This window comes from Cucurbita pepo, chromosome LG20 (genome assembly GCF_002806865.2).
Source record: "Cucurbita pepo subsp. pepo cultivar mu-cu-16 chromosome LG20, ASM280686v2, whole genome shotgun sequence".
Taxonomy (NCBI): domain Eukaryota; kingdom Viridiplantae; phylum Streptophyta; class Magnoliopsida; order Cucurbitales; family Cucurbitaceae; genus Cucurbita; species Cucurbita pepo.
This window is the reverse complement of record NC_036657.1, coordinates 2,065,300-2,089,347: the sequence shown is the minus strand read 5'-3', so window position 1 is coordinate 2,089,347 and position 24,048 is coordinate 2,065,300. Positions and strand designations below refer to the sequence as shown.

The window sequence follows — 24,048 nt, the reverse complement described above, 5'->3', positions numbered from 1 at the left end:
ATTACCAACTATTAAATATTATAATATATAAGTAATAATAATTAACCAAAAAAAAAATATATAGATTAAAATAAAATGGTGTTTATTGGTAGAAAGTCGTGAAAATGTAATTATAAGACAAAAAGAAGGCGAGAAATTGGGCAAGGACGGGGACGAGAATACAACTTTCAACCTCGACCCTGTTTATCTGACGGAGAGAAATCACTCCCCAATTCCTCAAATCCTTCGGGTTGGGTCTCTACCAGCCCTAACTCACTAGGTATCCCGCTAGGTAAATGGACATCGTTACTGGTTAACAAAACTGATCATGTGTAGTCGAAACCACTATATTTTGCATGAGCTCGGTGGTTGATTGGCCTAACTAAGAGAAGCAGCAGATGATGGACAGATGTATATATGTATGGGGCCCACGCCCTTTCGGATAACGTGTCTCAATTTTTTGTTAGTGTTTGCTAATGAAATAAAATCCTAGTAAATCCCTACCATTTCGTCTCTCTCTCTCGCTCGAGGCCTGGCTGCTTCCGACTTCTAGGGTTAGGGTTTCTCCGAGTCAAACGAGATCCCCAAACTCTCTCCGTATCTCACATTTACCAAATTCCGACATCTTTGATACGATGCAGCCTGCTCCTGGTGTTGCCCCTCACAACATGCCTCACCAGGCCCCTCAGTATCAGCAACAGCAACCTCCTTACATGATGATGCCCCCTCAGCCGCCTCAAACGCAGCCTGTCCCTCAGATGTGGCCTCAACAGCCGCAGGCCGCCTCGCCACAGGGCCAACCGCCTCAACCAGCTAGCGGCGATGAGGTCCGTACGCTCTGGATCGGAGACTTGCAATACTGGATGGACGAGAACGCTCTTTTCAATTGCTTTGCTCATACAGGCGAGGTACGTCTATGAATGCTACTCGAGTCGAGATCATGCGTGTGTATGTACTTATTCTATCTTTTTTAGTGAATGAGTTATGATGATTAGTTGGATTATATGATGATTTGTGCGCATACATGTTATTACAATGTAAACTCGGTGGATAAGAAGCGGTTAGTGTCTTTTTTTTTTTCTTGTTTTGAATTAATGATGTCTATATCCCCAGATTTCCTCCGTGAAAGTCATTCGGAACAAGCAAACTGGACAATCCGAGGGTTACGGCTTTATTGAGTTCTTAACACGCCCAGCTGCAGAAAGAGTACTTCAAACGTATAATGGCACCCCGATGCCCATCGGGGCACAAAATTTCAGATTGAACTGGGCATCAGCAGGGGAGAAGCGACAAGATGACTCTCCTGAATATACAATTTTTGTAGGGGATTTGGCTGGTGATGTTACTGATTACGTGCTTCAAGAGACGTTCAGGGCTCGCTATACATCCGTAAAGGGTGCCAAGGTTGTGATCGACAGGCTCACTGGACGCACTAAAGGTTATGGGTTTGTGAAGTTCGGAGACGAGACTGAACAAATGCGGGCCATGACTGAGATGAATGGTGTTATCTGTTCATCTAGGCCTATGCGAATTGGACCTGCGGCTAACAAGAACACTTCTGGTACTCAGCAATATGCGAAAAGTAAATACCACCTTTTCCCTAAAGGGGATTCATTTTAATGCAAAACAGTCCATCAAAATTTTTATGGTGTATATTCCGCTTCATTAATTCGTTGCATGGATGTGATTGTGTTTAGAGTTCTGGTATTCATTTTGAATATGCCAGGATATAACCCGACCTATTTGTTCTTTGTTTGGATTTGTCTCCTCTTCGTTACTCTTATTTTTAGTTTTCTAGCATTTTAATTCCACCCTCGTTATACCTTGGAAGAATAGTAGCCTTTCATGCCTTTTCCTTCGTGTACTTCCAATTCGAACTTTGGTCACTGTAACTACTGTAAAAAAAGATTCATTAACTTGTAAAACTCCTCTTTTCTTTAAGCAGGGTGTCAAAAGGCTCTGTTAGTTTGGAGTCCGCAACTGATTTCAGCTGACATGCTTACCCTTTAGTACGTTGTTCCAATTAGGTCAGTTTTTTTACCGCCAATGTCTTACCTCTTTCTTTTTAAGTGGCGTATTTTTGCTACGTTTTTCTAATTTACCTTTAGTTTTGCAAAGTTTAGTTTTTCCTTTCATTTGCATGGGTTTTTTCCCCCTGCCATTTCGCAATGTCTAATTCCGTCAGAATTTTTTTTTTTTTTTTTNAATTAACCAAAAAAAAAATATATAGATTAAAATTCAAATCAGAAGAGTTCTAGAATCAATATTACNTAGCTAGATTTATTGAAATTTCCAACAACTGGGAGTCTGGGATAGCAGACTAGTTTGATTCTGAGCTTTCTTTCTACAGCAATTGCAGTAGGCCACAAAGGTGTGGTTGTCCTTTACCTCCTATTATTTAGGGCTTATGGGATTTACTTTCCTATATTTTATTCTCAGTATCAAAAGAATTTGATACATTTCTTGATCTGCATGGGTTCTCATTTCATACTAGTTTTTCGTTCTGTAGCTCNGGCGAGAAATTGGGCAAGGACGGGGACGAGAATACAACTTTCAACCTCGACCCTGTTTATCTGACGGAGAGAAATCACTCCCCAATTCCTCAAATCCTTCGGGTTGGGTCTCTACCAGCCCTAACTCACTAGGTATCCCGCTAGGTAAATGGACATCGTTACTGGTTAACAAAACTGATCATGTGTAGTCGAAACCACTATATTTTGCATGAGCTCGGTGGTTGATTGGCCTAACTAAGAGAAGCAGCAGATGATGGACAGATGTATATATGTATGGGGCCCACGCCCTTTCGGATAACGTGTCTCAATTTTTTGTTAGTGTTTGCTAATGAAATAAAATCCTAGTAAATCCCTACCATTTCGTCTCTCTCTCTCGCTCGAGGCCTGGCTGCTTCCGACTTCTAGGGTTAGGGTTTCTCCGAGTCAAACGAGATCCCCAAACTCTCTCCGTATCTCACATTTACCAAATTCCGACATCTTTGATACGATGCAGCCTGCTCCTGGTGTTGCCCCTCACAACATGCCTCACCAGGCCCCTCAGTATCAGCAACAGCAACCTCCTTACATGATGATGCCCCCTCAGCCGCCTCAAACGCAGCCTGTCCCTCAGATGTGGCCTCAACAGCCGCAGGCCGCCTCGCCACAGGGCCAACCGCCTCAACCAGCTAGCGGCGATGAGGTCCGTACGCTCTGGATCGGAGACTTGCAATACTGGATGGACGAGAACGCTCTTTTCAATTGCTTTGCTCATACAGGCGAGGTACGTCTATGAATGCTACTCGAGTCGAGATCATGCGTGTGTATGTACTTATTCTATCTTTTTTAGTGAATGAGTTATGATGATTAGTTGGATTATATGATGATTTGTGCGCATACATGTTATTACAATGTAAACTCGGTGGATAAGAAGCGGTTAGTGTCTTTTTTTTTTTCTTGTTTTGAATTAATGATGTCTATATCCCCAGATTTCCTCCGTGAAAGTCATTCGGAACAAGCAAACTGGACAATCCGAGGGTTACGGCTTTATTGAGTTCTTAACACGCCCAGCTGCAGAAAGAGTACTTCAAACGTATAATGGCACCCCGATGCCCATCGGGGCACAAAATTTCAGATTGAACTGGGCATCAGCAGGGGAGAAGCGACAAGATGACTCTCCTGAATATACAATTTTTGTAGGGGATTTGGCTGGTGATGTTACTGATTACGTGCTTCAAGAGACGTTCAGGGCTCGCTATACATCCGTAAAGGGTGCCAAGGTTGTGATCGACAGGCTCACTGGACGCACTAAAGGTTATGGGTTTGTGAAGTTCGGAGACGAGACTGAACAAATGCGGGCCATGACTGAGATGAATGGTGTTATCTGTTCATCTAGGCCTATGCGAATTGGACCTGCGGCTAACAAGAACACTTCTGGTACTCAGCAATATGCGAAAAGTAAATACCACCTTTTCCCTAAAGGGGATTCATTTTAATGCAAAACAGTCCATCAAAATTTTTATGGTGTATATTCCGCTTCATTAATTCGTTGCATGGATGTGATTGTGTTTAGAGTTCTGGTATTCATTTTGAATATGCCAGGATATAACCCGACCTATTTGTTCTTTGTTTGGATTTGTCTCCTCTTCGTTACTCTTATTTTTAGTTTTCTAGCATTTTAATTCCACCCTCGTTATACCTTGGAAGAATAGTAGCCTTTCATGCCTTTTCCTTCGTGTACTTCCAATTCGAACTTTGGTCACTGTAACTACTGTAAAAAAAGATTCATTAACTTGTAAAACTCCTCTTTTCTTTAAGCAGGGTGTCAAAAGGCTCTGTTAGTTTGGAGTCCGCAACTGATTTCAGCTGACATGCTTACCCTTTAGTACGTTGTTCCAATTAGGTCAGTTTTTTTACCGCCAATGTCTTACCTCTTTCTTTTTAAGTGGCGTATTTTTGCTACGTTTTTCTAATTTACCTTTAGTTTTGCAAAGTTTAGTTTTTCCTTTCATTTGCATGGGTTTTTTCCCCCTGCCATTTCGCAATGTCTAATTCCGTCAGAATTTTTTTTTTTTTTTTTTAAAGTTTAGGCCACTTAGGTTCTTTAGCTAGATTTATTGAAATTTCCAACAACTGGGAGTCTGGGATAGCAGACTAGTTTGATTCTGAGCTTTCTTTCTACAGCAATTGCAGTAGGCCACAAAGGTGTGGTTGTCCTTTACCTCCTATTATTTAGGGCTTATGGGATTTACTTTCCTATATTTTATTCTCAGTATCAAAAGAATTTGATACATTTCTTGATCTGCATGGGTTCTCATTTCATACTAGTTTTTCGTTCTGTAGCTCGATATTTCATAAAGCCATTCCTCTTGAACATTGTATTCTTCTTTTAACGTGTTGGATTGTTGTACTTGATAGTTGGATACCATTTCTTTAGACAAATCCACTACCTTCAAAAGAATTTGATGCATTTGTTGATCTGCATGGGTTTCATTTCTTGTTCGTTTTTCGTTCTGTAGCTGGATATTTCATAAAGCATTCCTCTTGAACATTGTATACTTCTTTTAACGTGTTGGATTTATTTATATTCAGGTTTATGTTGTATATACGTCTTTTGTAAATAAGATTTATTTATATTGGTTTTGCTGATTTGAAGATTGGCTACATTCACCTCTTCTAGTTTTTATCTCAAGGTTCACACCGTTTCTTGGTTTGAATCATTTTATGTGATTGATTGGCTAGCGTGCAAGATTTCCAATATGGTGTAGTATGGTTGCCTCATGTCTGAAGTCAGGGAGGCTATTTGTGATATTTAGTTCTTTTGGATGGGATGCCTTATAGTTTCCCTTTCTTGAATAACTATTGTGTATTATAATATGGTTTTTTTTCTTGTCCGATATGGGGAAGATATGGAATTACTTACTCACCTATTTTGCGTTCATTATGTTTGGCACAATGTGTTGTATTCTTAATATTCTGGTCTTCATGTGAATGTTCTCAATTGGTATGAGCTGAAAGCTTTGTAGTTCTTCAAAGCTTATGCCTAGGAGGCTTACACCCTTATGGATAGGGGTATGCGCCTTCTGTGCTTCTGTATCTGAGGTGCAAAACACTCAAGTCTCAGTGAAAGACAGGAGTAAGACAAGAATTAATTACGGTAAATTTTAAGAGTTGAGATTTTGGCATTCGTGGGTTCTGTTTGGTGGGCTAAGTCTCTGTGAAAGACAGGATGTGTTTTTTCATATATCTTTGGTTTGCTAGTCATTTGTGCTTATTTTGTTTTAGTCTTTGCATGTGTCTTGGTTTTTTTTTTTTTTTTTTTTTTTAAATTACTATCATTCACCATAATGATGTTGTGATATGACACTGTTAAGTTAGAAGTGTCATTGAGGACAGTATCTTATTTAAGAAAAATGACAACTCTGGAATTTTTTAGTTTACGTTGACAGATAAGTTTGATATTTCCAAATGCAGCTTCATACCAGAATCCTCAAGGGACTCAGAATGAGAACGATCCAAATAATACAACTGTGGGTACTTCATTACTTCTTAGTAGTAATATAATCATATGGACATGTTTATGAGTTGCTATGTTATCTTCTTGCAGATATTTGTGGGAAATTTGGATTCTAACGTCACTGATGAGCATCTTAGACAAGTATTCAGTCAGTATGGAGAGCTGGTGCATGTTAAGATACCTGCAGGCAAGCGATGTGGCTTTGTTCAATTTTCAGACAGGTTGGTTCTCAAGCATTTATGATGCCTTGCCCCTTCCCTACATTTGGCGCTCGTTTGCTCATGAGTAGATTATTTTGTTTTTTTTAAATCCTATTTCAGAAGCTGCGCCGATGAAGCTTTGCGCATGTTGAATGGAACCCAAATTGGTGGGCAAACCATTAGACTTTCATGGGGCCGTAGTCCTTCTAACAAACAGGTAGTAGTAGTATTATGTCTCACTTATTATCCAGTATTCATATTGAAGCAAATATGAAGCTTTATAATCCTCTATTGCAAATTTACAGCCTCAGGCTGACCCTAATCAGTGGAATGGTGGAGGAGGAGGAGGAGGATATTATGGGTATGGACAAGGATATGAAAACTATAGCTATGCTCCAGCTTCCCAAGACCCTAACATGTTCTACAGTGGCTATGGTGGGTATGGGAACTACCAACAACCAGGACCGCAGCAGCCATCGCAGCAACAAGGAGGAGGGTATATGTAGATGACAAGTTTGCTTGTTGTGCCCCCCCACCACCTCCCCCCCTCAGAACGTGACCCCAAACTTCTGCTTGTCATTTGTAGAAGATTTTGAAGATGTTACTCTCATCTATTCTATGACTCCGTTGACATGATGTCGCTTGTGTGCTTGTATCTGGTGTTAGAGGTTTTGCGTCTTGCGTTATTTGTTTCTTCATAATCTATGATGGGTAGCCAGCCATTTGAATGATCTTATTGTAATTCTCGTAAATTCTTGCTTAAATTGCTGTACGTGGTTGCAGTACAACCTGAACCTACTATTTATGTTCCTGCTGGACTAGCCCATCTGACTTATATTCTGGCTTTATTGACACTTTTTTATGGTATTTAAGTGGCTTGAACTCTACTTTTTGTTGTTGGACTCCCATTTCCCATCGAGTTTTTGTAGGGAAAATTCATTTATTAGTAATAAACATGGGGCCAAATTGCAATTTTTATTCACTTCTGCACGTTCGATTGAAATTAATTTTTCTAAAAATATTTTAAAATTGTTTAATTTCTTAACAAATTTCTATGCGAGGAGTGCTTTTTTCGGGCATTGTTGGAATTAGTCTGCTTACGATAATAGAAAATCTAAATATTCACGTGCGGTCGGTACCATCTGGAGTTCCATAAGCTCGCTTCTTGATTGGTTGGATTTGGGACATGGTTCTGGGGCCCAATGTTCTTTCTATAAATCATGGCCTCAAAGCGTTGGGATAAAGTATTTCAAATTTTGTTTTATTTTATTTCCTTTTTAAACGATAAATCTAATTGTTTCCTTCTGGATTCCCTTCTATTTGTTCCCTCCCTTTCGCTCATTCTCGACTTCTAGGGTTAGGGTTTCTCTTTGTTCAGACGAGACACCCAAACTCTCTTCTTTCTTTTTCTCTCTACAAGGAGATTTTGTTTCCCTTTTTCGAAACCATGCAGCCTGCACCTGGTATTGCTCCTCACAACATGCCTCACCAGGCCCCTCAATACCAGCAACAACAACCTCCTTACATGATGATGCCTCCTCAGCCGCCTCAACCGCAGCCTGTCCCTCAGATGTGGCCTCAGCAGCCGCAGGCCGCTTCGCCTCAGGGCCAACCCTCTCAACCAGCCAACGCCGATGAAGTTCGTACTCTCTGGATCGGAGACTTGCAGTACTGGATGGACGAGAACTATATTTTTAATTGCTTTGCTCATACAGGCGAGGTACGTGAATCAACGCGCCACCGCACTTGAGATCATGTGTGTATATGTCTTTATTTTTATTATTATTATTTGTGGGATTTGTCGGACTTTTGTGATTATTAGGTCGATTTCATCCAGATTCGTGCATGTACATGTTTCTGAAATGTCATCTCGATAGATATTAAGCGGTTACAATTTTTTTTCGTATAGAATTGATGATGTTTTTATTCCCAGGTTTCATCCGTGAAAGTTATTCGGAACAAGCAAACCGGCCAGTCCGAGGGTTACGGCTTTCTTGAATTTTTAACTCGTCCAGCAGCGGAAAGGGTACTACAAGCATATAACGGCACAGCGATGCCCAATGGGGCGCAAAATTTTAGATTGAACTGGGCATCAGCAGGGGAGAAACGACAAGATGACTCTCCCGATTACACAATTTTTGTAGGAGATTTGGCTGGTGATGTTACTGATTACGTGCTACAAGAGACATTTAGGGCCCGTTATACCTCCGTTAAGGGTGCTAAAGTTGTGATTGACAGGCTCACTGGACGTACTAAAGGTTATGGATTTGTTAAGTTCGGAGATGAGAGTGAACAAATGCGGGCAATGACTGAGATGAATGGTGTCCTCTGTTCATCCAGGCCCATGCGTATCGGACCAGCGGCTAACAAGAACACTTCTGGCGGTCAGCAGTATGCGAAAAGTAAATACTAACCTCCCCCCAAATTGGAAAATTTAAATGAGAAACAGAGCATCAAATTCTGTATTGAATATATCCTCCTTCATTCGTTCAATAGTATGGATGTGCCAGTTGAGTTTAGAGTTTTGGCTTTCTTTTTGCTTTCAATATGCCTAGATGAAATCCGACCTTCTTTATTTTTCTGTCCGGATTTAGCTCCTCTCCGTTACTTTTATTTTTTAGTTTTCTAGCATTTTAATTCCCCCCTCGTTATACCCTTGGAGAATAGTAGCCTTTCATGCCTTTTCCTTCGTGCAGTTCCAATTCGAACTTTGGTCATTGTAACTATAAAAAGGATTCATAAACTTATAAAACTCCTCTTTTCTTTAAGCAGGGTGTCAAAAGGTTCTGTCAGCTTGGGGTCCGCTACTGATTTCAGCTGACATGCTTACCCTTTAGTACGTTGTTCCATTTAGGTCAGTTTTTTCCCGCCAATGTCTTATGTGGCATATTTATGCTACGTTTTTTAATTCACCTTTAGTTCTGCAACGTTTAGCTTTTCCTTTCATTTTCATGGGTGTTTTTTTTCTCCCTGGCATTTCAATCTAATTCCATTAGATTTTTTTCAAAAGAAGTTCAGGCTACGTTGGCTCTTTAGGTAGATGAATTATTGCAATTTCATTAATGTGATGGCACGCTGGTTTTATATTGAACTATCCTTCTACAACAGCTATAGCAGGCCACATAGGTTGTGCTTGTCCTTTAACACCTAATATTAGGGTTTACAGGGTTTACCTATGTTTTCTTCTAAGTATGATTATTCGTTCCTGTTTATGCTTTCGAATCCATTACCTATAAAAGAATTTTGGACTGCATGGATTCTCCTTTCTTTCTAGTTTTTCATTTCTCTAGCTCGGTATTCCAAATTGTCAGTCCTTTCTTCTTTAACCTGGTGGACACAGATATATTGAGGGATACTTTGTTTGTATCTCGTGTAAATAGGATTCTATTGATTGGTCTTGCTTATGTTATGTTTGGATACTTTCATCACTTATAGTTTTTGTTATATATTTTACTCTGTTTCTTTGTTTGAATAATTTTTATGCTAATGATTGGGCTAGTTTCTTCATGCTAGATTTTTAATATGGCAGAGTATGGTTGCCTGAGTCTGAAGTTAGAGACTCTATTTGTGATATTTAGAACATTAGGATGTGATGCTTTATGATATCACCTCTTTTTTTTTAATCATGTGTATTATCCTATGGATATTTCTTCATGTGATATGATATGATCCCTTATATTTACCTATTTTACATTCTATGGTTTGTTTTTTAAATTCTGGCCTTTTTATGATCAATGTTTTCAAACCCTTCCCTGTCTCTAGGCTTACGCCTATGTCAGATAAAAGGAAGATTGTACCTTTATGGACGATGTTATGCATGTCTTGCTTTGAGCCTTTTTAGGCGTGACTGTGATATAATAGACTTGTCTTTTATTATTTCCCTTATTTTGGGGTAATTCTTTGCATCTCTAATTTTTTTTGGTATCCTTTGTGGTTTTATGAGTACTACAATATTACCCTTCATACTGCCACATGCTTTATGTATTACCTCTCTTAACCAAAAGTGTTTAGGTCTCAGTAAACCTCTTAAAATACTGTTGAGATTGTGCAATTGAAAATTTCTTTTGTTTCAATTTTATTGTTGGAGATTTTGTCTTTAAGATATATTAAAAGAAGAGAACACCTGATAGTTCAAGATAAAATGCAAATTCATGTTGGCTTAATTTTTTGCATTTCAGATTCATACCAGAACCCTCAAGGAACCCAAAATGAGAGTGATCCAAACAATACTACTGTGGGTTCTTTACCCTTTTTTCCTTTTCCATGTAATTTTATTTGCGGTTTCTAACTTCTTAAATGGCTATATTGCAGATATTTGTGGGGAATTTGGACTCTAATGTCACAGATGATCACTTGAGACAAGTATTTGGTCAGTATGGGGAATTGGTGCATGTAAAGATACCTGTGGGCAAACGATGTGGTTTTGTTCAATTTTCTGACCGGTGAGTAGTCTTAAAGATGTACCCTAACATCTTAATCTCCCTTGAATTGGTGATGACACATTTATTGGTGATGACACATTTATTGGTGATTTAAACTTCGTTATTAGAAACTGTGCTGAGGAAGCATTACGTATGCTGAATGGAACACAAATTGGTGGGCAGAACATTAGACTTTCATGGGGACGTAGTCCTTCAAATAAACAGGTAGAGTTCTATTATAGTACACTCATCTGATATCCTCCGACAATGGTTATTGAATATAGTTCTTTCATAATGATCAATTAAATTGTTTCTTCACCTTTCAGCAGCCTCAGGCGGATCCTAACCAATGGAATGGTGGAGGCGGGTATTACGGGTACGGGCAAGGATACGAAAACTTCAGCTACGCTCCAGCCCCGCAGGACCCTAATATGTTCTACAGTGGGTATGGCGGCTATGGGAATTACCAGCAGCCACCACCACAGCAACCGCAGCAGCAGCAGCAAGGAGGATACATGTAGTAGATTTGAAGTTTTGTTCACTCTGGCCTGGCCTCCTCCCCCGTTTTGAGTTACCCCTCCCATTCCATCCATTCTGAAGAACTCTTTTTTCTATTTTCTATTCTCTACCATAACTCCTTGATGACTGAAATACCTTTCTTTTTCTTTTTTTCTTGTTTTTTTTAATTATGTTCTTCCTCAGAAGTTTGATTGTGTACTTTGTGTCGTTTATTTTATTTCTATAGTTAATTTTCTGTCTTTGCTAATCATGCGAGTTAGACTACAAACTTGTGTCTATATACATACATATATATATATATATGTGTATGTATATAAATATATATGTTTTTTTTTAAATCTTAGGGTTAAAATAAAAATTGTTTGGTTCTTAAAATTGAAAAAAAAAAAAAAAGAAAAAAAAAGAACACTTTTGTCATCCATGTTCGAATTTATTTCATAATTAGTTTTTTGTAATGTATAATTAAGTTCTAAATAGTTTTAGTTTATTGATATGTATAATTTAAATACTTTAAAGATGAATTAAAAATCTAAACTTCAATAGCCAAATTAAAATTAAATTCATTTTAATAACCGAGAAAATTAAATGATTTTATTACTAGTTCACTAATATTGAGGTCTCAAAAATTTTGATTTATATTTGGGTTGGAGGTTCGTGTTGGCCACAAGACAATCGTTTCTAATTGCTGTTCGTGGGAAGATCTGCGAGGAGACACCATGATTATCACGAAATTTAGCGGCGTATAGATTCTCCTCTCTCTCTCTCTCTCTCTCTCTCTCTCTCGCGCGCGCTCTCTGAGCCTCTGTTATCATCCATGGCCTCTCTGCTAGCTAATGGAATTCCACGCTTTCCTCATCACCCCACTTGGGAACTACAAAAAGACGCTATTCAAAGGCTGCAGAGTCCCAGAATTGCTAACTTGAAGATTTCGAAGTCGAAGCCCTTCAGAGTCCGAGCAGATGTCAGCTACGATCCCAAAACTGCGATATCCGGTCCGACTTCTCCAGGTAAGCCCTCGCCGTCATCTACCAGTACTGATGAGAAAATTCAGGATATTCTTCGTAACCGCGATTACGATAAGAAATTTGGATTTACTGTGGATATCGATTCGTTTTCGATTCCGAAAGGGCTTTCCAAGGAAACTATTCGATTGATTTCGTCCCTAAAAGAAGAACCCGATTGGATGCTTCAGTTTCGGTTGAATTCTTTTGAGAAATTCCTTAGGATGAAAGAACCGACATGGTCTGATAATCGATATCCACCAATTGATTTTCAAGATCTATGTTATTATTCTGCCCCTAAGAAAAAACCTACTTTGAACAGCCTTGACGAGGCGGACCCCGAGCTGCTCATGTATTTTGATAGGCTCGGGGTTCCTTTAAATGAACGCAACCGTCTAGCTAACGTTGCTGTTGATGCTGTTCTAGATAGTGTTTCAATTGCTACTACTCATAGGCAAACGCTAGAAAAAGCTGGTGTAATTTTCTGTTCAATATCTGAGGCAATTAGGGAATATCCTGATCTAATTAGAAAGTATTTGGGAAGAGTTGTGCCTAGTGAGGATAACTTTTATGCTGCATTGAACTCGGCGGTGTTTAGCGATGGATCATTTTGTTATATACCTAAGAACACGAAGTGCCCGATGCAGATTTCGACTTATTTTCGAATCAATGCTTTGGAAACTGGACAGTTCGAGAGAACTTTGATTGTTGCTGATGACAGGAGTTTTGTAGAGTATTTAGAGGGATGCACAGCGCCTTCCTATGATAGAAATCAGCTTCATGCTGCTGTGGTTGAATTGTATTGTGCTGAAGGTGCAGAGATTAAGTACTCCACAGTTCAAAACTGGTATGCTGGCGACGAGGAAGGAAAAGGGGGTGTGTATAATTTTGTAACGAAGCGTGGCCTTTGTGCCGGGGCTCGTTCTAAAATATCTTGGACACAAGTAGAAACAGGTTCTGCCATTACTTGGAAGTATCCGAGCGTTGTTTTGGAGGGAGATGATACTGTTGGCGAGTTCTATTCGGTAGCGCTGACGAATAATTATCAACAGGCAGATACGGGTACGAAGATGATACACAAAGGAAAGAATACAAGGAGTAGAATTATCTCAAAAGGTATTTCTGTTGGGAACTCAAGGAACTGTTATAGGGGGCTTGTTCAGGTTCAATCCAAAGCAGACAATGCGAAGAACTCGTCTCAATGTGATTCAATGCTCATTGGTGACAATGCTGCTGCCAACACTTATCCATACATCCAGGTAATTCCCTTTGATCTTCTTATTTGTTTGTTTCCAAAGTTGACTATGTTGTTACGGAAGTAGAAGTAAGATCGATTGCACTCACACACCCACAAACAGAAATTAAACAAAAAGACACAAAGATTTACGTGGTTCGGAGAGAAGAAATTCTCTTGCATCCACGGGTAGCAACCAATCTCAATAATCAAAATGTTTACAAAGTGTATATCTCACACTCTCACACTACAAAGTCCCTCAATAAATTTCTTCCCAAAAATAGCAACCTCCCGGAAACTTCTCTAATATTACATCATTACCTACTTGTCCGAAAAACAAAGAATCGCCTCAATTTTTTCACTTTCTATAGTTAAAGTCACTGATGAAGAAGAGGTAATTAGTGATTATCCTGCAAATAACTTTTCTATGAGAAAACAATTTGGAAGTAACCGCTCAAACCCACCACTAGCCGATATTGTATCTTTGTGTTTTCCCTTTCTGGCTTCCTCTCAAGGTTTTTAAAACGTATCCGCTAGGGAGAGGTTTACACACCCTAATAAAAAATGTTTTGTTCCTCTTTCTAATCGATGTGGGATCTCACAATTCACCTCCATTCGGGACCCAGCGTCCCCGCTGGCACTCATTCCTCTCTCCAATCAATGTGGGATCTCACAATACACACCCTTTGGGGTCCAGCATCTTCCCTCGCGCACTGTTCGCTGTCCACCCCCTTTCGAGGGCTCAGCATCCTTAATGGCATACCACCGAATGTCTAGCTCTGATACCATTTGTAACAGCTTAAGCCTGCTACTAGCAGATATTTTCCTCTTTGGGCTTTCCTTTTTGAGTTTCCTCTCAAAGTTTTTAAAACACAGGTGCTAGAGGGAGGTTTTCACACCCTTGTAAAAAATGTTTCATTCTCCTCCCCAACCCGATGATGAAAATCTTGTCATGCATGCACTGCCACGCTTGTTTTAATTTCATAACTTCAAATCTAGGCACCGAAATGGTAGCTTAAACTTATTTTGAAGTCTTCTATGTTTCTGTTTACATAGTTTTCTTGACATAGTTTTCTTCATCATTATAGAGTTGCAAGTATACATAATATGAGATTGAGGGTATACCTTTTGAAGTAGAAAGTTCTTTATTAATCCAATGGAGGTGACTTTGATAGGGATAACCCAAGAACTGTCTGGAAGATGAAATACTTGAGATGAGCAAACCTAGGCTAGAATTTGTGCAAATTTTATTACTCAAATCTTCAAAATAACTCACAATCTCGTTTCAAACAGGTGAAGAATCCCACAGCCCGCATTGAACATGAAGCCAGTACGTCCAAGATTGGTGAAGATCAGTTGTTTTATTTTCAACAGAGAGGAATAGACTATGAGAAGGCCATGGCTGCCATGATATCCGGATTCTGTCGTGATGTCTTCAACGAGCTGCCTGATGAATTTGGTGCTGAGGTGAACCAACTCATGAGCTTGAAGCTTGAAGGATCAGTGGGTTAAGTGGAAACTATAGGAACTTTTGAAGGTTTAATCATCTTGAGAAGCTTATAGATTACTTAGCATTACCGGCTCCCAAGCCTGCATCATTCTGCTTGGAATATACTTCTGCCTCCAAAGACATGGGCAGAATGTAAATTATTTTGGGTGTTCAATCAACTTGTAGTCGCCCATTTATAGCTACAGATCGAGATCTGGAAGACAGACTTGCTGTTCTTATATATGAATAAAATCCTCACTTATTATTCATCTGGTCATGTCTGAACATGATTTACACTTTGATATGCTGTGACATCAACTCCGAGTTAAGATAAATGTAACAGCCCAAGTCTAAGCTCACCTCCAGTAGATATTGTTTTTTTTTAACTTTCACTTGAAATGCGTATATTAGGAAGAGGTTTTCACACCTTTACAAAGAATGGTTCGTTTCCCTTCCTAACCAACGTGTGATCTCACAATCCACCCCCTTTGGGGCTTAGTGTCCTTGCTGCATTTGTTCCCTTCTCCAATCGATCAGAGACCCTCAATCTACTCCTTCGAGGGCCAGTGTCCTTGCTGATACATCGCCTCATGTCCATCCTCTTCCAGGGCTCAGCCTCCTCGTTGGCACATCGCTCGGTATCTGGCTTTGATACCATTTGTAATTGTTCAAGCCCACCGCTAGTAAATATTGTCCTTTTTAGGCTTTTCCTTTCGGGCTTCCCTTCACGATTTTTAAAACGCGTATGCTAATGAAAAATTTCTACACCCTTATAAAAAAATGTCTTGCTTCTCTCCCAGATAATCTCTGATTGTTTACCCAATTCACGAATATAGTGCTTTAAGCCTGAAATAAACTGATGAACAGAGCAGATGTTTATCCAGAATCAAGATGCAATCTTGTGAATCAAATCTTGTCCGACCGACCTGTAATAAAACAATCTACCTGCTTCTTCATTATTGTACCATGCATTAATCAACAAAAACCTTGACATGCGTATTGGAAAAACATAATCTTTTTTTACAGATTCCAAGGTTACTTTGTCTGTGTCATTGCAAACATCATCATGCTCAAAAGTTGACCTTCGGAAGTAAATATAATGGACCTTAAACATCAAACAGACATCATCCTTTGCTTGTTTATTTGGAAATAATAAGGAGCATGGTTGCAGACGACATGCATGAAGAAGAAAGCAAATACAAAATAAAACAGAGCCCAATAGCGTGCTCTGTTTCTCAAAACTCTTTACTTTTAGTCTGAAATCTGACGCTGAGAGCTCTAACATTTGGTCAACTTTCATTTATTTATGTTTCTCTGTGGCCTTATTCTCAACCATTCATTCTGGAAAAAAAAAAAAAGTAATGTATATTAATGGAACAGGATCCTATGCTCCTTACCAATTCATCATGGACACATTAACTTCTATATCCAAGTCAATATCTTTAATATTAAGTCAATAAAGTGAATCATATCATACGTTCGCTTTGACCCGTTCTATACCGCCGTTAACCTCACGATTTTAGAACACGTCTACTATAGAGAGGATCTAGCCCTACTTCCGGTGTCTTGCACCGTCTGGTAACCTGGCTCTAATACCATTTGTAACGGCCCAAATTCATCGCTAGTAGATATTGTCATTTTTAGACTTTTCATTTTAAGCTTCTCCTCAAGGTTTTTAAAATTCGTTCGGTAGTGAGAGGTTTCCACACTCTTGTAAAAAATGTTTCGTTTTTCTCTCCAAAATCGATATGAGATCTCACATGGCTTCAACATATATGATATAAAGAAACTTAACGGCCAGAGAGGTTACAGACACGATTAAGCCAAGACATGGCTCTGATCTAGTGAAAAACAATCGTCTCCACTTATATACTCGTGATCTTTTCCTAGTGCGGTTATTTGTTAATGGGCATAAATGATTAATGCAAAGTTGACCAAACTCAGCATGATTCAAACTAATAATGGAAACCCAATAAATGAATATATTTTCAATAATTTCCAATAATTCTAGCGACCCTTTAGCCGTGGGGAAGCTGACTCTTCAAGAAACCTTCAGGCATCACCCAAGTCCTTGTCTGTTCTACACATGACAAGCTTCACACGTCCCATCTTTTGACTTTGTATCTCACCAGCTGGTCGCCGATTCGACCAATTAAATATTGCTTCATTTCACTGTTCATTCGGACGGCTTGGCTTACTTGCTGACTCTATTGGCAGCTGGTTCATAGTTTTTTACAAAAAATTATTCAGTTTATTATATGTTTTTCTTCAATGCTAAACCATAGGTTATATGCAATAATGCAATAATTTATATGTTTCCAAAGTATGAAGCATGGATTCATACCCAGACAGCTTCATAATGATCCATCACATGCTTTACACAATTACCCATATCATTATTTATTAACAAAAACCCAATTTCTTGTTCTTTTCTTTTCATATCAGAGTATGGAGATTGATGAACAATGAACAAAATAAGTATTGCAGAGACCCCAAAATAACAGACTGAAAGCTTTCTTCATTAATAAATAATCCCACTTTTTGTATGTGGTTAGCATTGTTTTAAACTTATCCCAAGATCCAAGTTTTATCATAAAATATTGAAAATCATAATCAGAATGATAATTATAGAAGAATATAAGAGTAGGTTTCTGCTTAGGATGGAATGACGCATGGACGGTTAGCTATGTTTTTAACTTTTTCTTTGATTTAAGAAATGACAACAATCATCACGCCCTTCTCTCTCTTTGTCTTTATGTATATAAAATGGGTATTGTGAAAGGAATTTATGTGCTTGATTCTGAGTTGATATCATTTTCTCTAGAAACTGCTCTGTTTCTGTAAGGCTCTGTTTCTGAAAGGCTCTGTTTTAGCAGAGGAAATATGAGTGGGTTAGTGACAAGGAGGCAAAATGGGTACTCAAGGATGGAGAAGGAAGACCCAGAAGAGAAAAAGCACAGGCAAGCTCAGTTCTTGATTTACAAGATAATGGAGCAGGCAAACAGTGGCAGTAGGAGGAGATCTTCGTGTCTCAGAATCAGAATAAGGAAGTTTAAGCTAAGGATTGGGAGGAGGTTGAAGAAGCTGAAGAAGACGATGTCAATGGGGTTTTGTACTGCAAGAAATGGGATCTGCAAGCAATTTGGACAGCTTAGAACTTGTAAGAGCTTGTTTGGACGAGCTAAGGAGGAAGCTTTGACCTTTCCTTCTTTGGTTTCTTGAGTGTTTGTCTCCTTATCTTTGTTTTGTGGAGTTCTATGTTTGAAAAGGGAAATGCCTTTTGATATTGGATGGAGAGTTCCTTTATGCTGCCTCTAATGGAAAATGAAGGTAAAAGATTCGGTTATCTCATTCATGAATACTCTGTTTATGTTTTTTGAGAGTTCATTTTCGATAGTTTCGTTTTAACTCGAACTTTGGAATCATTCCAGAAAAGTGTTACTTATCAATTTTCATAATCAAAAGTTATAAACAATATCAACGAAGTATTATTTATAAAGGTGTAGAAACATCTCCCCTACATACATTTTTTTAAGCCATGAGACTGACGATGATACGTAACACGCCAAAAAAGACAAAATTCATTAGCGGTAGACTTAAGCTATTACAGATTCATTTTGATTTTGTTTGATTAACGAATAAATTTTCGAGCTTTCAAGAGTGATGGAAACAAATACTTAAGCACCGAGTATTTGAACAGATTTAAGAGAAAGACTACACGTCAATCACTATTGAGCTATGTTCATGTTGGATGGAAATCCAAATATACAACGAAATGCTGCACCACTCTGCTCGGCTTTCCTAATATATCTTTACAAAACTTTTTTATTACATTGACAGCAAGAATGAACAAATTAGGAATTTGGGAACCATTTTTCCAACTCAAATTTCTACCACATTCAGAACATCTAAAACTATTCACAAGGATCATCAAACTTCTGAGGATACAAGACTTCGTCATAAGCTTCATTGAACATGAACATGAACATGAACATCCTTGTTTTAGATGATGACTTGACAACAGTCTTCTCCAAAGATAGCAATAAATAAGCTAGATGAGTATCATGAGGGCCACTGAGATAGCAATGAGCAACACATGTACCACACCATCGTTGTAAAGGCCTGCAACAGTTGGGGTATTAAGTTTGAGGAAATTCAGATTTCATGACACTTATATTCAATATAAAGCCACTTTGAATGTGTAAACCAACCTAACTAAACTCTGCATTTTTTGACTAAGATACTGTATCTACATAACTCTCACTGACTCACTTAAAGTCTTTTTTTCTTCTATTACCTCAGAACTCAGATGTCAGGTCAATTAAAGCATGGTATTAAATTCTGTATACATCCCAGTGAGCATTAGTTAGTAATGACTTGTTTTGTAATCGTTGACTGAGTTCGAGATTGAAAATTCTACATTTTTGTAACCACTGTTTGTGTAAAAGAATGGGTCAAAGAATCCACTTGTTTGTATGAATTGTGTTTGGTGGATGGGATTAGATTGATAGTGTAACAACCAAGCCCACCGCTAGTAGATATTGTCCGTTTTGGCCCATTATGTCGTCAGCCTCACAGTTTTAAAACACGTCTACTAGGGAAAGGTTTCCACACCCCCTTATAAGGAATGCTTCGTTCTCCTCTCCAACTGATGTGGGGATCTCACAATCCACTCCTTTGGGGGTCCAGCATCCTCGCTGGCACACTGCTCAGTGCCTAGCTCTAATACCATTTGTAACAGTAATCCCACCGCTAGCAAATATTGTCCGCTTTGGCCTGTTACGTATCGCCATTAGATTGGATGGGATTAGATTGATAGTGTAACAACCAAATCCACCACTAGCAGATATTATCCGCTTTGGCTAGTTACGTATCGTCGTCAGCCTCATAGTTTTAAAACACGTCTACTAGGGAAAGGTTTCCACACCCTTATAAGAAATGCTTCGTTATCCTCTCCAACTGATGTGGGATCTCACAATCAACTCTTTTGGGGTCCAGCATCCTCGCTGGCACACTGCTCAGTGCCTAGCTCTAATACCATTTGTAACAGTACAATCCCACTGCTAGCAGATATTGTCCGCTTTTGCCTGTTACGCATCGCCGTTAGCCTCACGGTTTTAAAACGCATCTACTAGGGAGAGGTTGCCACACCCTTGTAATGAATGTTTCGTTCTCCTCTCCAACTAATGTGGGATCTCACGGAGAAGAATGATGAAATTAAACTACTGTTTCAAAATGACCACTAGTAAGGATAGTTGAAGAATATAAGTACCACTTTGAGCAGATGCTGCTGCAGGAAGTGCAGGAATTTTGATAGCTGCAATACAAAAACGTGAGCAATTAGAAATTTAAGAAGACGATAACTCAACATTTTCTTATAAAGATGGGAAAACTGGTTAAGGGTCTATCTTTGATACCCATGCTCCAAATACTGGAAGTTTTAAAAAAATGTGTCTTACTCTTATTGCATGATGAAGCTGTCATTTGAGTTGAAGAAGACCATGGAGCTGGAATATGGTCATTCAGATCACAAACAAAGCTGATCCCTGATGATGGATCAAATATGGCATCTGAAGGCAGGCTTGGTAGAAGGCATCCAAACTCTGTCGAGATGATAATGAAAGTTAGAGAGAAAATGAATCATTTGAATTACGAAAACAGGCTAAAAATCTGCATTCGTGTCTATGGACCGACACCAATCTTCTTCGTTCTTTTTTTTTTTTCCCGTTAAAAATGTAAGAACATCCCAACAGTATGTCTTCCAATAACTTTTAAGCCAACAAAAGCTAATGGTGTAATCAAAGGTTAGCTTGCAAGAATATGGAATGAGTAAATTTTTATGAAATAGTACCTTGATTTCCAACTGAAATGCTCAAAGTTGTAGATCCATTATCAAGTTAGAACATGGGCAGGAAAGGGAAAAGAAACTATTAGAATCCATGTGAAATTATTCAAGGAATTGTTTAAATCTGGAAATATAAGAGGATTCAAAAGCTACAAACCTTGGAGGGAGAAATCCTTAAGGCTTATATGGCATAGGTCGTACACGTTCTTCGTGATATTCGACTTTCGTAGTTTCATTTCCAATGATGTAGCACAATCCAAAGCTTGTAGGTTGGTAACGAGGCTCTGCTTTTGCAGATGCGTTACATAGCTTTCCATGGCCAGGCAGCACCCTGTCTTGTTAGAGATCGCATTCCCGCAAGCATCGGCAACATATTTCATGTCGGGGAATTCCAATGGACACACTGAGAATAGCACACCGAAAAGATCTATGATGATGTGGTAGCTAAAGATAATAGCATCAGAAGTGAGTGGTGACTCGAATCTTAAAAAATTGAAAATGTTGTAGACATTGACCAACAAGGCAAATGGGCGTAGGATCGACAAATACATAGAGATGTGATGAATTATAACAGTGATATCACGAGAATTTCGTAAATCTCGGTTCGAAAAGATTTGCTTTCAAGCTCACCTTTGTTAACATTGCAATTGGACAGTACTCTAAGAACTTCCTTGGCATTAGCAGGGTGAAGTTTGCTTGCCAGCCATCGGAGGACGATAGTTTTACAATCACGAACCCTAGCGGACTGTTCGGGCAAGACTTGAGATCCAGGCATACCCAAGAAATCTGTAGATATCATTGCTAACTTTGTAGCGGCTTCTGAAATGGCATTCTGGCAGATTGCATTGCAGCATTCTTTCACAGGATCAATTTTATTACAGGCAGCAAGCAACTTAGACGTATCGACAGTGGTCTCAAATTCACTAACATCTTTGGCCGGACAAGACCCTTCAGTGAGATTGGCTGGATGAACTCTGCATATGTGTTTAAGACGTTCATTTGCACCCTGCCCCACCAAAATCTGCTCAATATCTGAGAGGCAATATTCGGCAAGCGTCCCGTTTAAAGCAAGAACATTAGTATCTTTACTCGACTGACCAATAAGGATAGCAAGAGTAGCTTCTAACTGCGGACAACAAATAACATTGGCCATCTGTTTCGCGAAAGGGGCCCAACAATCCATGGCAGTCACACCCATCAAAGTTTCGGTTGCAGAAAAGTTCAACAAACATTGTCCTGTAAGGAGTATGAGAGATTAAATTGAAAAGAAGAATCAATGAATCATTATAAACTAACTCTTTCTAGACAAACAATGATAAACCTGATAAGTTTGGGACTGTGGTATTTGTGAAGGGTGCCAATGGAGAAGGGGCAAGGAGAGGAAGGAATGGCTTTGGATTCCCACTTGGAGCGATCTCGGGATACATATCATCCATTGGTTTCTCATTCGACAGATGCCGTGTTGGATATGTTGACGGGATGCAGCTAGCTTCATGGAAATCTGCAACAAAAAGCAAAAAATAACTCGTAAGATATAATACCGCGTTAAACATATAAAGGACAACCATTTTTTAGTTTATTGTATAATGATGTTCTGCAGTTTTAAGTGGCATGAACATACTAATTTGAGAGACGAACAGAATCGTTTTTGGAGGATTTAGTACACAAAAAATTTCATTGATAGGTTTTATTGCCATATGATGAGATACCAAAAAGGATAATATATTGAAATGGCACAAGCAAGCGGAGGAGCTAGTTCACTATTGAGGTTCGCTTCAAGGTTTTAAAACGTGCCTACTAGAGAGAAATTTCCACACCCGTATAATGAATGTGGGTTTCCATCTCCAACCAATGTAGGATCTCATAATCCACCACCTCCCTTGGGAGCCCAGCGTCGTCGTTAGCACAATGTTTGGAGCCTGACTCTGATACCATTTGTAACAACTAAAGTACACCGCTAGCAAATATTATCAGCTTTGGGCTTTCCCTTCTAGGCTTCCTCTCAAAGTTTTAAAACGCGGGAGAGGTTTCCACACCCTTATAAGAAATGTTTCGTTCTCCTTTCCAACCAACGTGGGATCTCATAATTACAGACAAATCCAAATATGTTAGTAACAGCTTCACGCTATTTCATAGTCCACTTCAATAGATAACACAATATCTCTGTCTAAAGATAATTGCATATGAAAAGGATATAAAACCTAAAGTCATCCATGGCTAAGTCAGGTGTGCTAATTGCTTAAGGTAATGGGTGAACCAAACTCATTTCTTTTGGCCCTATGATTTCTGGTTGGAGCCTCTTCCAAAAGCTCTGTTATACTTCCGGCAAAACAGCTAGCTGGTGAGCACGACTACTTGAACCAAACTCATTTCTTTTGGTCCTATAGTTACTGTTTCATTTATAACCCTTATGTGAGGATTACTTCTACAAAATCCAGACCATGTATCAGAAAACATTTTGTAAGCCAACAAAGGAACATAAATTCCAGAGTACAGCCAAATAACTGCGCCAGACTCCATAGATGCTTGAATTATACATTTATAAGACAACCCAGTAAGATCTTTGCTTGTATCATCAGCTCGCATGCTACCCATTAGCACAAAAATGACAGCTGAATCATTCATCATTTAATCTAGCCGTTGGTTAAATTAGATTAAATGAGAGATGGAGGAAAAAAAGGTAAGTTAATAACAGAGCAAAATTAGGTATCAGAAGCTGATTCTTTCTATAACGACAGCTCTTCTATCCAATCCAAAACAACAACAGAGAAATAAGCAAATCAAGAATGTCGAGAAAGAAGAGCAGAACAAAATTACCTAAACTTCAGCACATAGAGAAGAAGAAGAAGCTTGTGAAAAGGCAACAGATCGAGCAAAAAGAGGCGAACCCCACATAGAAAAACGCAGAAAAAAACAGGAAGTTAAGAACACTTACATAGGAGGAGAAGTAGCGTGTGGAGAAGAACGGCATCGAAACGAAGCTTGAGAGAGAATCTGTCATCCATTTTTTCGAGTTTCCAGATTGTGTGGGTTCCAAAGAAGCAGGGAGGGAGGTGGAGGAAGAGAAATTGGAAGTGGGAATGAAGAGAATAAGGGTTAAGAAGCATCAAAATTGGGATTGGAGGAGTGGAAGTGGTTGAGTGAGTGAAGAAATTGAGAAGGTGGGGAGATAGAGAGATAGAGAGAAGCCATGAATGAGCTTCAAAGTGTGTGGGGACGAAAGCAGCTCAAGTAATAGCTGTCTGAATGGCCCCACACATGGACAGATCTGCAATACCAAGAGGAAGAAGGAAGAAGAACACAAAAATAAATTAAAATTTAAAAAAAAAAAAAAAAAAAAAAAAAAAAAAAAAA

General features: G+C 39.0%; 4 protein-coding genes across 9 annotated transcripts; 3 read left to right on the top strand and 1 right to left on the bottom strand.

The window, feature by feature from the left end:
* Positions 1–468: 468 nt before the first annotated feature.
* LOC111782473 (polyadenylate-binding protein RBP45-like) lies at positions 469–7,072 on the top strand. 3 transcript variants are annotated; one of them, XM_023663228.1, is made up of 6 exons: positions 469–887; positions 1,093–1,561; positions 5,943–5,998; positions 6,076–6,206; positions 6,306–6,402; positions 6,491–7,072. In XM_023663228.1, the coding sequence occupies exons 1-6, from the start codon at positions 615–617 to the stop codon at positions 6,689–6,691; spliced, it is 1,227 nt and encodes a 408-aa protein (XP_023518996.1). In that variant the 5' UTR covers positions 469–614; the 3' UTR covers positions 6,692–7,072. The 3 variants fall into 3 exon arrangements, with proteins under 3 accessions (XP_023518996.1, XP_023518997.1, XP_023518995.1); XM_023663229.1 differs by lacking the exons at positions 469–887; positions 1,093–1,561 and adding exons at positions 2,833–3,252; positions 3,458–3,905; XM_023663227.1 differs by lacking the exons at positions 469–887; positions 1,093–1,561 and adding exons at positions 2,980–3,252; positions 3,458–3,926.
* Positions 7,073–7,475: 403 nt separating this feature from the next.
* On the top strand, positions 7,476–11,372 carry LOC111782472 (polyadenylate-binding protein RBP45-like). 4 transcript variants are annotated; one of them, XM_023663224.1, is made up of 6 exons: positions 7,476–7,905; positions 8,119–8,587; positions 10,364–10,419; positions 10,497–10,627; positions 10,735–10,831; positions 10,933–11,372. In XM_023663224.1, exons 1-6 carry the CDS (start codon positions 7,633–7,635, stop codon positions 11,125–11,127), a joined length of 1,221 nt encoding a protein of 406 aa, XP_023518992.1. In that variant the 5' UTR covers positions 7,476–7,632; the 3' UTR covers positions 11,128–11,372. The 4 variants fall into 4 exon arrangements, 3 of the variants coding, with proteins under 3 accessions (XP_023518992.1, XP_023518993.1, XP_023518994.1); XM_023663225.1 differs by having other exon boundaries at positions 7,633–7,905; positions 10,936–11,372; XR_002813118.1 differs by lacking the exons at positions 10,735–10,831; positions 10,933–11,372 and adding an exon at positions 8,958–9,039 and having other exon boundaries at positions 7,633–7,905; positions 10,497–10,554.
* Positions 11,373–11,775: 403 nt separating this feature from the next.
* LOC111782470 (UPF0051 protein ABCI8, chloroplastic-like) lies at positions 11,776–15,118 on the top strand. Its single transcript, XM_023663223.1, has 2 exons — positions 11,776–13,385; positions 14,654–15,118. The coding sequence occupies exons 1-2, from the start codon at positions 11,940–11,942 to the stop codon at positions 14,870–14,872; spliced, it is 1,665 nt and encodes a 554-aa protein (XP_023518991.1). The 5' UTR covers positions 11,776–11,939; the 3' UTR covers positions 14,873–15,118.
* Positions 15,119–18,513: 3,395 nt separating this feature from the next.
* Positions 18,514–24,038, bottom strand: LOC111783087 (uncharacterized GPI-anchored protein At1g61900). Its single transcript, XM_023663969.1, has 8 exons — positions 23,630–24,038; positions 22,016–22,195; positions 21,325–21,930; positions 20,852–21,097; positions 20,701–20,712; positions 20,309–20,452; positions 20,122–20,166; positions 18,514–18,971 (listed from the first exon to the last, which is right to left on the bottom strand). The coding sequence occupies exons 1-8, from the start codon at positions 23,799–23,801 to the stop codon at positions 18,901–18,903; spliced, it is 1,476 nt and encodes a 491-aa protein (XP_023519737.1). The 5' UTR covers positions 23,802–24,038; the 3' UTR covers positions 18,514–18,900.
* Between the last annotated feature and the right edge of the window lie 10 nt (positions 24,039–24,048).